This window comes from Armigeres subalbatus, chromosome 1 (assembly GCF_024139115.2).
Source record: "Armigeres subalbatus isolate Guangzhou_Male chromosome 1, GZ_Asu_2, whole genome shotgun sequence".
Classification (NCBI taxonomy): domain Eukaryota; kingdom Metazoa; phylum Arthropoda; class Insecta; order Diptera; family Culicidae; genus Armigeres; species Armigeres subalbatus.
In genome coordinates, this window is record NC_085139.1 from 262,619,984 (window position 1) to 262,631,339 (window position 11,356).

Below are 11,356 nucleotides of genomic sequence, written 5' to 3' on the forward strand. Positions count from 1 at the left end.
AGGCTCAAGCCTCCTTCCAAGAGGCTCAGAAGCCTCCTTCCAAGAGGCTCAGGCCTCCTTCCAAGAGGCTCAGAAGCCTCCTTCCAAGAGGCTCAGAAGCCTCCTTCCAAGAGGCTCAAGCCTCCTTCCAAGAGGCTCAAAGCCTCCTTCCAAGAGGCTCAGCCTCCTTCCAAGAGGCCTCAGGCCTCCTTCCAAGAGGCTCAGAAGCCTCCTTCCAAGAGGCTCAGAAGCCTCCTTCAAGAGGCTCAAGCCTCCTTCCAAGAGGCTCGGAAGCCTCCTTCCAAGAGGCTCAGAAGCCTCCTTCCAAGAGGCTCAGAAGCCTCCTTCCAAGAGGGCTCAGGCCTCCTTCCAAGAGGCTCAGAAGCCTCCTTCCAAGAGGCTCAGGAAGCCTCCTTCCAAGAGAGCTCGGAAGCCTCCTTCCAAGAGGCCTGAAGCCTCCTTCCAAGAGGCTCAGAGCCTCCTTCCAAGAGGCTCAGAGCCTCCTTCCAAGAGGCTCAGAGCCTCCTTCCAAGAGGCTCAAGCCTCCTTCCAAGAGGCTCGGAAGCCTCCTTCCAAGAGGCTCGGAAGCCTCCTTCCAAGAGGCTCGGAAGCCTCCTTCCAAGAGGCTCGGAAGCCTCCTTCCAAGAGGCTCGGAAGCCTCCTTCCAAGAGGCTCGGAAGCCTCCTTCCAAGAGGCACGGAAGCCTCATTTCATAAAAGTTCTCCAATATTCATAAAAGTCCTTTTTCAACTTGATGTTAATTGAAAAGTTGCACGGGATAATAGAAATTTCAGCCCGCTTTATGGACAGCCATATATCCCTTTAGTTTGCAGATCCATTTTTCATATATCTTAAGAGTTACGCTTATTTTCATTTACAGCTAAAAATAGGGGGTACCTCAACTACTGCAAAAGTTCGAAGGGGTTGGGGTACCTCCCATGAAAAATGTTGAGAACCGCTGCCTTAGATTGTCCATATTACCCCCAGCCTCCTACTCCATTTAGCACATCTTTTCAGAGTGACCATCTCGGAAAGCATTATCTGTGTTTGCCGAAGCAAGTTACCGGGATATGGACTAAGGGGCCGTCCAGAAACCACGTGGTCATATAGGGGGGGGAGGGGGGGGGGTTTGGAAAATGACCACGATAAGCCACATGGGGGGAGGGGGGGTGTTGCTCTCGAACCACGTGGTTTTTTTTAACACGAAAATTTTTGGTAAATAACAATAGCGGTGTAAAAAATACAAATCATCAAAATTTAATGATTTAATCATTAAACGCAAAGCGCATCTTAGGGCCGATGCCCACGTAGCGTCTTTTCAATTCAGTGTTAAAATGAATTTAGCATTAAGCATCGAGAAAATCCGGTAACGCAGCGTCGGTCGCAACGCCGATGCATATCTGAGTTATTTGGCCAACTTAGCTTTAGATCCTATTTCCATAAAAAAAAATAAACGAAAAAGCAGGCTGCGTTTCAGTCTCAATTTTCACAAAAAAAAATTGGGAAAGAAAAATGAAAAAGTATTTTCTAAAAATTCCGCCGCAGATGGTTTTTGGCATCACGCCGCCGACACTTTTGCATCAGCGGACTACAGCTACAATTTTGAAAACTGTTCATGTTTTTACAATAATTCAAGAAAAATCTTCAAAAGAATGTCTTGTGGATATTCAGGAAAAATCCAGTAAAGAAATTTCCTGTAAAAACTTTGACCTTACTTCATACAATCCTGATAAAGTGCTAGCATTCAGAATGTTTTTTGAACAATTTTCTCTGGAAAATTTTGCTACAAATTGGTCATGAAAAAAAAACAAAATATCGCCAGTGTAAATGCCGAAAAAAATTCCATGTGAATTCTGTCCGAAAATTCAAAACAGTCTCGTGGGAAATACATATAATTTTTGGTGGAAAAAATGTTTATATTTTCATATTTTTTACATTCTAATGAATTTCTTCGACAAGTTCTTCGAATCTTCACCAGAAATTCTATTTAATTTCCAAAATAAGTTTTCGAGCATTTTAGGAGCGCACTTCAAAATGCTTAGTCTCCAGTTAGCCCTACGAGCAAAGGCATAGGATTGCCAATCCGGAGATGACGAGTTCGATTCTCGTTCCTGTCTAGGATGTTTTCGGGTGTCAAACATTGTCGACACCCTAGGTATAATGTATCCTTCGTACTTGCTACACAAGATATATAATCGTACAATTGCTGGCATTTAAAACTTTCAATTTATAACTGAGGAAATGCTAATAGAATAAACTAAGTTGAAAAGCAGACCAACTTCCAGTTGGAATATGGAGCCATAGAAGAAGAAGAAGAGTTCTAAATTTTTCAAGAAAAAATCTTCTGAATTTTCATGAGAAATTAAATAGCCAATGCCACATGAAACACTTTGATATTACCGTTGATTTTTGTTTTTTGGATTTTGTTTTCAAATTTGGAATTTTGAAATGAAATTTTTACGCTCTTTGTGAGTTCTATCACATTTTTAAATTTTCCAAACATTTTTTATTCGAGGCATTATTTAGAATTTCCACGGAAGAGCCTATGGATTATCTTCAAAAATACTTTGGATTTTCAAAGAATAAATCTTTAGAATTCTCAAGGTTCGTTTTTTTTATTTGCACCATAAATTCTTCCAAAATTTCATGGGAAATTCATTCTTTTTCGGAAAGTCATTTTGATTTCTTTGTAGGTTCAGCTAAACATTGCTTTAAATCTTTACCATGCAAAGAAGCACAAGAAATGATTTAAAAATTTTAAGGAATTTTCACATCAGAAAATCTTTAAAATTTTGATTTATTTTCTAAGGAATTCCTATTGGAATTGCTTCTAAAGTACAACCTTCACAAGTACTACAAAAGTGCAATTTTTTTCGTTATTTCCACTTGGAAAAACATCGAAATATCCTCGGGAAATTCATTATTGGTGTTTTAGATGAACTTTTTTTCGATTTTCTACTGGAAAATCTTAGGAATTTCCATCGGAAATATTTTGGTATACTTCAAATAATTTCTTTTGGAAATTAAAAAAAAAACTGCTGAAAATTTCTAAGATTTTTTTTTGAAAAACGAAAAAAATTTCCATTGGAAATTTAGAAGAATTTCCTTTGAAGATTCATTAAATTTGCCCAGGATTTTGAAAAAAATCTTTAGAGATTCTGTAAAAAAGTAAGCTGGATTTTTTTTTTCTAATTTATGCCGGAAGTTCTTCGGAATTTGATGTTTATTGGAATTTTCATGCATTTAGGATCCTTCTACGGATTCTTCTAGTTCTTCAAAATTTCTACCGAACCTTTTTTAGGAACTTTTCCACAGAATTTCGAAAAAAATCGTTGAAATACTGAAGATTTTTCCGTGGAGACTCGAAGAATTTCTTCTAACTATTCTGAAGGGTTTCCTTGCAACTCAGAATAATTATTCTTGAAAATTAGGAAGATCTTGGAATTTAAAATTCATCCAAGCAATACATGTAGGCAATTATTTAGGATTAAGAAGCCTAGTTCTTATGATATTGAATAATTAGGCTAATTGATCGAAAAATTTTATAATGCACCTAATTAGAACATTTAGGTGCATTTTTAATTTTCGATCAATAATGCACAAAATTCTAGTAGTGCGTATGAAAAGGTTATGACATAGAGAAGTTTGCATTTAAAAATCAACATGAAATTCTAAATAAAATGCTTTTAAATTCATAAAAGGGTCTTAGAACTAAGAAGAGTCCGGCGATATGAAAAAAAGTGGAAGTGTTCCAGAAAAAAGACACCAATTCCTAAAACAATCTAGGGTAATAAATAGTGTTATAATAACGATTGAAATTGAATTCAAAACAAATCTCAACCCTTTCAGGACGGATGGGTCATATATGCCCAGCGTTTTAGATTGGCTATTAAATCACAAAGAGAGCTAGACCACCATTTTCTTCAGTAAAATTGTTCATCTAGATATTGGTTTTACAGAAAAAATATGGGAGCTCAAATTTGAGTGACCCTGAAAACACAAATATCCGAAACTTTGGGAAGATTTCGATACTAAGAGCATGCAAATGAAGTTGAAATGTTTGAATCATTCTGAACACTCACATAAGGTGGGTCATCCTGAACGTTAAGCCAGTGATTGCTCTCAATTTCAGCCCACGACTTCTCGGGTGATCAATCATGACATTTGTAATGTCCTCATCATCGGTATGTACCCAATCCGAAGAAATAAGCATGTGATCCTAATTTCCATTAACATGAGATCTAAGAGACAAGGTACCCAAAATTATCTTGAGTCAACATCAAGCTGCACAACTTTTTTGTAGGGCCTTAGAAGCACTGGGTTCACGGACTTGAATGAATAGGAGTTCAAACATTACGACTTCCAGGACGTTTTTTGAAACCTAAAAGTTTTGTATAACCTAAGTCGAGTCAAGTACGAACCACTGAAGACGACCTTACTGTTGAGGTCGAAATACGTATCTGTCAAGGTACAATCAAGTGGTGGAATTAAATGGGAAGGTACAAACTCGTCTTATGACAAGTAAAGACATTCCATTAAAAAGCTCAACTTAATTTTTTTAACTAAAAAGTCTGTAGTAGCTTGTACAAATAACAATTGCCATATCAACCCAATGGACCTAATGAGATATTTTATCATACATCATTCATAATTTGGTTAATTGGATAAATCGAATGATCCGAACTCCAAAATGATAATTGATCTATAATACATTCATTCTTCTATGAGTCCACCATTGACTAAAGCATATTCGAGATATGGAATAGAAGTTCCTTGGGAAATTATTCGAAAGACATCAGAGTAAGGGATCGTACACTTATTACGTAAGCAATTTTTCTGGGTTTTTCGACAACCCCCTCCCCCCATGTAAGATTTTTTTCATACAAATTATTTTTTATTTATATGGAGCGTAAGATATTGACCGACTCCCCCTCCCCCCATAAGTGCTTACGTAATATGTGTACGGCCCCTAAACGAAAAAATTTGTTTTTCAATGCTGGGTTTTAGTTTGATTTTGAATCAATTGAAATCTTCAAAATTGATCGGATTAACCATATGTTTTAGTTACATAGGTTTTTTTTTAATTTTTGTGCTTGAAAAAAAAACCACGTGGTCAAAGGGGGGGGGGAGGGGGGTCTGCCAAATGACCACGATAGACCACATGGGGGGAGGGGGGGTTGAAAATCTTCAAAAATATGACCACGTGGTTTCTGGATGGCCCCTAAGTCGTATGGGTGTGCGAGAAGCACCGTGGCTCAAGATCAGCGCATCTGAACATATCCAGGCCGGGTGCGACGAAAACAGGCAACGCCTGTTTGGGAAGTGTTGGTAGATTTTGATCTCGAATACATGCCCTTGTCGATAATTTGTTTTTTAATTCTCCTTTCCTCCACCTTTCCTATCCTCCTTTTTGTCGTAACTCAAAAGTTCATATATGAAATGTGTTTTTGCTGTTGTCCATTTCAATGTTTGCACTACATCTTTTTCGTGTATCTTACTATTGTTGTTGTCTTTCAAGAGAAAGTTTGTTTGTATCGCAATAGATTGCTCAAAAATATCAAATATATATATTTAAATCAAACCGACATAATTTTATTGTTATATTTTATTTCCTAATCTCAACTTAACCGCAAGTTTTTGGATTCCAAAAAAATCTTGTGTTAGACTCAAGATACAAAAGTGTAAACAATGATTACGGCTCCGTAACACTTAACTGGAATATGAGCCTTCTGAATGGACGAATGATTAGAAAAAAATACCTGTATATATGCCGTAAAAAGATGTTAGAGTATATAAACAATGTTAATAGATATAAAACTAAATTTTAGTAAAAGTGTGACGTTCGTATATACTTCAGTGAGTGCTCATATGGAATGAGTCTTGGTTAGGAAAAATAGTAAGAGTTTGTTGAACGAAATTATCATTTCGTAGAAAAGTCGACGTAGATATTGTATAATTCCACTTCCGTAGTTAAACGTTAACATATTTACTTAGAATTATAGTTATCATTGTTTTTATGTTTGTAGTTGATGTTGTTCTTGCAAAATTGTCTTACTTACTAGTAGAGCTGAAGTAAAGTACGATTTCCCTAAAAAATTTCGAACCAATTTTGATGATCGTATTTATGAATGTATTAAACAGTACCTCATCAATAATGTGTATATAACTTTGGCGACGATGAAAAATACAGTATATACGAAATTTTACTTCTTTATCTCTGAACTAACACGTTATTCAATTCATAATACTTCCTGTTAATCTTTAACTGATTTTAGCTATTGTATCTTTATCCTTACAACTACGATACAGCTACTGTTTTACCGTTATTATCGTAAATAGTAACGTCTATTTAGATCGCATAACGCGTTAGCCCTGCTCCAATTATTATCTAACCACTGTCCGCTTCCTGTTCCGACTCCGTTGACAGTTTCCTCCGCTTCCGCTCGGACGTTGTCTTCAGTGCGTGCCACATCGTGACCGGCTTCCTCAGCGTGGTCAACATCTGATGCCAGTGACGCAAACCCTTCCCCGTGGTTCCGCTGCCCACGATCACGTGCCCAATCGAGACCAGCTTGATACTGGGCTTACGGTTCAGGCTGCTACAGCTGCTACTGTTGGTGCTATTGTCATACAGGTTGATGAGATTGTTGCTATTGTTGTTGATGATGTTGGTGCTGGTGCCATCGCGGTTGGTCATCTGCACCACCGACAAACGGATCTGGATCGAGTTCAGCATGTACGGCGGAACGCTGAAAATAATCGCCTCGTTGTAGATCGGTGATCGTTCGCCCCGTTTGACCGAAGTTTTCTTTTTCGAAACCTTCTTGTCGTTCTTCAGCAGGTAAACCTGTGATTGAGATTCGTTTGTAAACGATAGCCATCTAGTTATGGAAGAAAACGTCACCTTTACGAAAATACTTTCGCTGGAGTCCACCTCGATCGGTTGATCATCGGCCATCGAATCGCAATCATCGACCGTACTCTGCTGCCCCCTGGTTCGGTTGGTCCGGTTTTTGAGGTTAAGGTTACGGGCTTTCACGACCACCACCGTCAGCCGTTCGGCCGTCGGCAGATAGCTGAGGGAGAACATTAACTCGCCCAGTTGGCTCTTCTTGTGACTCGAGTCGACCAGTTTTAGCCACGTCGTCATCGGTCGACTGATGTTCTCGTTTATCTGCATCTCGCATTCGCCTGAAACAGACGGGGTGAATTATTAGTGAATTAAAAATCGATGAAAACTAATTCGTGGAGAACTTCAAGAGGCTTTTATACTCGCGAAGATATAAAGAATTTTCTGCCTTCACATTTTTCTTCTATATAATACTCACCAATTAATGTTTGTTCCTTCGCACTTGTGTGATAAACGTGGAACCAAAGTGATCGTCTAATGGTTTTATGGGTGATCCAAAAACTGAAAGTTTCCTGATAACTAGGGTAGTTGGAATCCTTGCACACCTGAAACGTTCTTAGATTATCAACCGAACTAAGCAACGAATACTTGAAATTGAACATACTTTGGTTTGCAGCACTTTACTCTCATCAGGTACGATGAAAACCTTTACAAACGTGTCCATTTCAATACCCGGAGGACAAATCAGCTGCTTTGCTTCCTGTATTGTGACCAACAGTTCCATTCCTTCGATTGTCGTGCTCGATCTGAAAAAAAAAACCCTTCGTTAACTACCATCTGTACCATCCGGGCCATATCATCCGCAATCACATACTTATCATATTGCAGTCCAACACAAAGGTACCCGGTGATCGCCTGGGCCGGTTCCAGGTCGCTAAAGATCACGGACGATTGCGACGCAACGGATTCACTAGACGTCGAAGGCATCACCGAAGAACGCAACCGATCGGCTGACCCGGCGATATTAAACGATCCCGTACCGATTGTCATCGGTCCAGTGGCACCCGTCGGTGCCATCGCTTCCAAATCGTAGTCTCCTTTCCCCAGCGAATAGCGCTCGAGGAACGACTCCGATACGGTCTTCTGTAGCACCGATTCACCACCAAACGGGTTCTGCTGTGCGGTTCCGTAATATCGGCCTAAATCTTTGTAGGAAGAATTTTTTACTAAAGTAGGGGGTGGAGGTGAGGTACCGCTAGTGCCCGCAACCTGATCCGTTTCTCCGGCTGCGAGAGCGAAGCTCTTGAATAGCTTCCTTTCGCTGAACTCCGTCTCGGAGAAGGATCTGTTTCGAAGGATGTGCTTGATGCTGTTGGATACGGTGGGTATCCGAATGTTGTCGGCCACGTCCGTCCGGGGGGAGTCCTGGTATTTGCTGTGGTCCGGTCGGCTAGATGGAAGGATGGGGGGACACGATGGAGGAGAAGATATCCGAGGAGGAATTGGGTTTGATGTGGTTTCCAGAAGTTTTGGAGATATGAGAGGAGATGTCGATGAAGAGGAAGAGGGACCGGTTATTCGTGCCGGCGGAGGTTGCTGACGAATGGGAGCGGGTGGACTGGGCTCGTTGTCGTGGGAACGATCCAAAGTGTTGTTGAACTGCTGATAGATATTCAACAGGACTTGATTGCTCTCGATGAGGCGCGACATTTTGCGGAGATTCTCCATTTTAGAGAGCCGTTTCTCCACTCGCCGAAGCGGGTCTTCCTCGGCGTAGACGGACTGAACTGTGGCTGGTTCAAAGTTGAAAATGCATTCCTCATCGGTTTTTCGAGAGTCTGAAGAGGATAGGAAGGGGTTGTTTGCCGATCTTATGAGCCGTTGAAGGAATGGAGGCTCCGGAGGTTGTTCCGTTGGTGCAGGTGGTGGCGGAAGTGGAGGAAACGCGGCCGGTACGAGTGGATCGCTCTCCTCTTTTAGGGGTGGTTCGTTTAGGAAAGGATTAGTGCAAATATGAGGTTCATTATGGAAGCGTTTTTCTCGAGGTGAGCTAAGGACTGGCAGTGGAAATGATATCGGGGCCGAGTGTTGCTTCCGAGGGACGGGACGTGGTATTGGGGATATGATTATTGGTCCAGTGTGCGGCTTTGGTTCCGATCTGTCAAAGTTAAAGGAAAATTAAGTCAATATGTGGAAGTTACGGTATTTCGCCGTCGTACGTTTGCTTGTGGATGGCCTTCTCGCGAGTTAATTTAGGTTCCTTGGGTGAAGGAGCTGGTCGCAGTGGTTGAGGAGGTATTTCAGCTTCCTCGGTTGACGAAGTTCGCCATGGAGGGACCGCTAGCCCGGATCCTTGCCCATACTGGGGTTTGTAGTCTCGGTCTACAGAATCGAAACGCTGGAAACTGCCAGTCGAACCGAGGTAGATCTCTGAGCCGGAATGCATCTGAAAATTCGATTATATTTTTTATTTAGTTATCAAACACTATAATCAATCCACCTACCAGATATCCATTGGGATTGTACAATCGCATCTTCGACAGATTTAACTTATCTTCTCTATTCGACAGAAACCAGGCAATGTCATACGGTTGTATCAGTCGGCATAGTAGCAAAAGCACAATGAGCAATGTCCCAACCAAAGCTAGGCAGGCTATCAGCACAACGATATCCATGATGGTACAACTACTTCCGGGTCGAATCTAGGCCAAACCAAGCTAGCAATTAAAGTGACCTCCAATTGCAATCTACAGCCACCTCTGCTTGAAAGTGACAAGTCCGGTGCAACAATACCAACAGCGTGAACGGTGTTGGGAAATTCCTCGTTTACTAACAATTCTAATACCAGGGGGGCAAAAACGATGAACGAAAGAATGAAGAAAGGAAGCATCATTAGCAAAAAACATCGCTACAGGTGGTTGCGCGAGTGACACACAACGAGGCGAACGAATCAGATTCTTCACACCACCCATCATCCAACCCTTGTTATCCATTGGAATGACATTTTCAATTCCCTGTCTACATTCAGGCGGTGACACTCGATTTCCATCGAAGTTCTATTCTCAGCTTCCAGTGTGCGGGTACTGGCAATACTCAAACTGATTGACACTGAATAGGAGTTAATCACGAGCCTCTTATCACGTCAACATTTGTTGATCTCGGGTCGGTACCCATCATATCGATATTCACACCCATGTGTTGAGCAGCATAACTGGAGGCGATGGGAGCGACCCTTTTTGTGCAGCAATATAGGCGCTACATGCTATCTTACCGATAAAAAAACTTGACATCGCTTCTAGAGATTGATGTGGGCTGGGTCGCTGTGTCGGTGCGATTCGTTCGCTTGATTCGTTTTCCCAGCAATCAGAAGGCACAGTTCTTTAAAATAGCCAACTGCAGATATCGTGCTTTGCCTACAGCAGGCGTATCAGTGGTTGCACTGGTGGGGTGTGATTTTCTGATTCGCTTCGCACGGTCACGAGAATGGAAAATAAATCTCTGAAAGCACTTGTTCCCCCTACCTGAAAAGTTTCATCCTTGACTCGCTTTTTTTCCCTTATCGGCTCGACCCGTGCAAAAACAACAATCCACCGATCGATTTCTGGATTTCTGTTTGACTTAGGAAGTTTCGATTCTTATTTTCAATCACTTAGTACCCGGAAAGCAATTAGTGCTTCAAAGGAAATCACATTCATAACACAGTTTACACCTAAACCACAGAAAAACTACGGAAAAAGTGATTTTAATGCGTTATGCTTGACAGTAGCGATTTACTTTTGGTACAATTTTCTACTTTACAAATCTAACAATCACACTTAAGTTTATGTAAGTTTACCAACGCTTTTTTACCAATTAACTATTCCGTCGTATAACTAGTGTAAATTTCAACTACAATTTTAGAAGGTTTTGTAAGGATTTTTTCGACACTTTTTTCTTGTACAAGAGAAAACAACAGCCATCGTTCGGAAAACCTCTGAAGAGTTGGAGTGTGCAGAGTTTTCTTCACTGTCGCCTGCCGATATGCAACAACTCGCTCGGATTCCAGTGCCGTTGGTTCCGATTCTGCGCACATGGGCGTTTTCCATCATGTTGAATTTGGGGAAAAACTTCTTGTCGCGAATAAATTGTAGTTCATTCGTGGACATCAATATTCGAATTTCTGGGTGAAGCACCTGCAAAAATACGACATTCAATACCTATTTGGTTTTTCTTATCGGAAAACCGACTATGGCCATCCTAAGCATTCCTAGTTTTGTTTTGATTTTTTATAGCCGCGATTTGGGTACTGCAAGTTACGTGATAACGGACGTTATGCATGGGTTTCTCTTTTCCCGTATTTGGTCCGCGTGGTTTCCATTTGATAGTGTCGGTGGGCTCTTAGCGACACGCTCGGTGTGAAGGAATGCGAGAAAGAAAATGCATGCCAAAAGCTAATCGGTAGCTCAGTATAAGTGGGGCGAGCTTTCATGCACGCGTTCAGTGGAAATCAAGCCATACGAGGGGTGTGGCCTGTGGCTTTGAGCTTTG

At 41.1% G+C, this 11,356-nt stretch overlaps 1 protein-coding gene across 2 annotated transcripts; it reads right to left on the reverse strand.

Annotated features, from left to right (window-relative positions):
- Positions 1-5,749: 5,749 nt before the first annotated feature.
- Positions 5,750-11,089, reverse strand: LOC134213436 (uncharacterized). Of its 2 annotated transcripts, none has more exons than XM_062692497.1 (8): positions 10,351-11,089; positions 9,334-9,658; positions 9,049-9,275; positions 7,704-8,987; positions 7,494-7,635; positions 7,308-7,434; positions 6,884-7,170; positions 5,750-6,826 (listed from the first exon to the last, which is right to left on the reverse strand). In XM_062692497.1, exons 2-8 carry the CDS (start codon positions 9,502-9,504, stop codon positions 6,368-6,370), a joined length of 2,697 nt encoding a protein of 898 aa, XP_062548481.1. In that variant the 5' UTR covers positions 9,505-9,658; positions 10,351-11,089; the 3' UTR covers positions 5,750-6,367. The 2 variants fall into 2 exon arrangements, with proteins under 2 accessions (XP_062548481.1, XP_062548471.1); XM_062692487.1 differs by having other exon boundaries at positions 9,334-9,667.
- Between the last annotated feature and the right edge of the window lie 267 nt (positions 11,090-11,356).

What these genes read in the sequence shown, in the direction of transcription:
- LOC134213436 (XM_062692497.1), bottom strand. Translation starts at nt 9,504, where the DNA reads ATGGATATCGTTGTGCTGATAGCCTGCCTAGCTTTGGTTGGGACATTG. An exon ending in AAGGCCATCCACAAGCAAAC is followed by an intron (nt 8,988 to 9,048) that starts GTACGACGGCGA and finishes TAACTTTGACAG; the next exon opens with ATCGGAACCAAAGCCGCACA. An exon ending in GTTGGACTGCAATATGATAA is followed by an intron (nt 7,636 to 7,703) that starts GTATGTGATTGC and finishes TTTTTTTTTCAG; the next exon opens with ATCGAGCACGACAATCGAAG.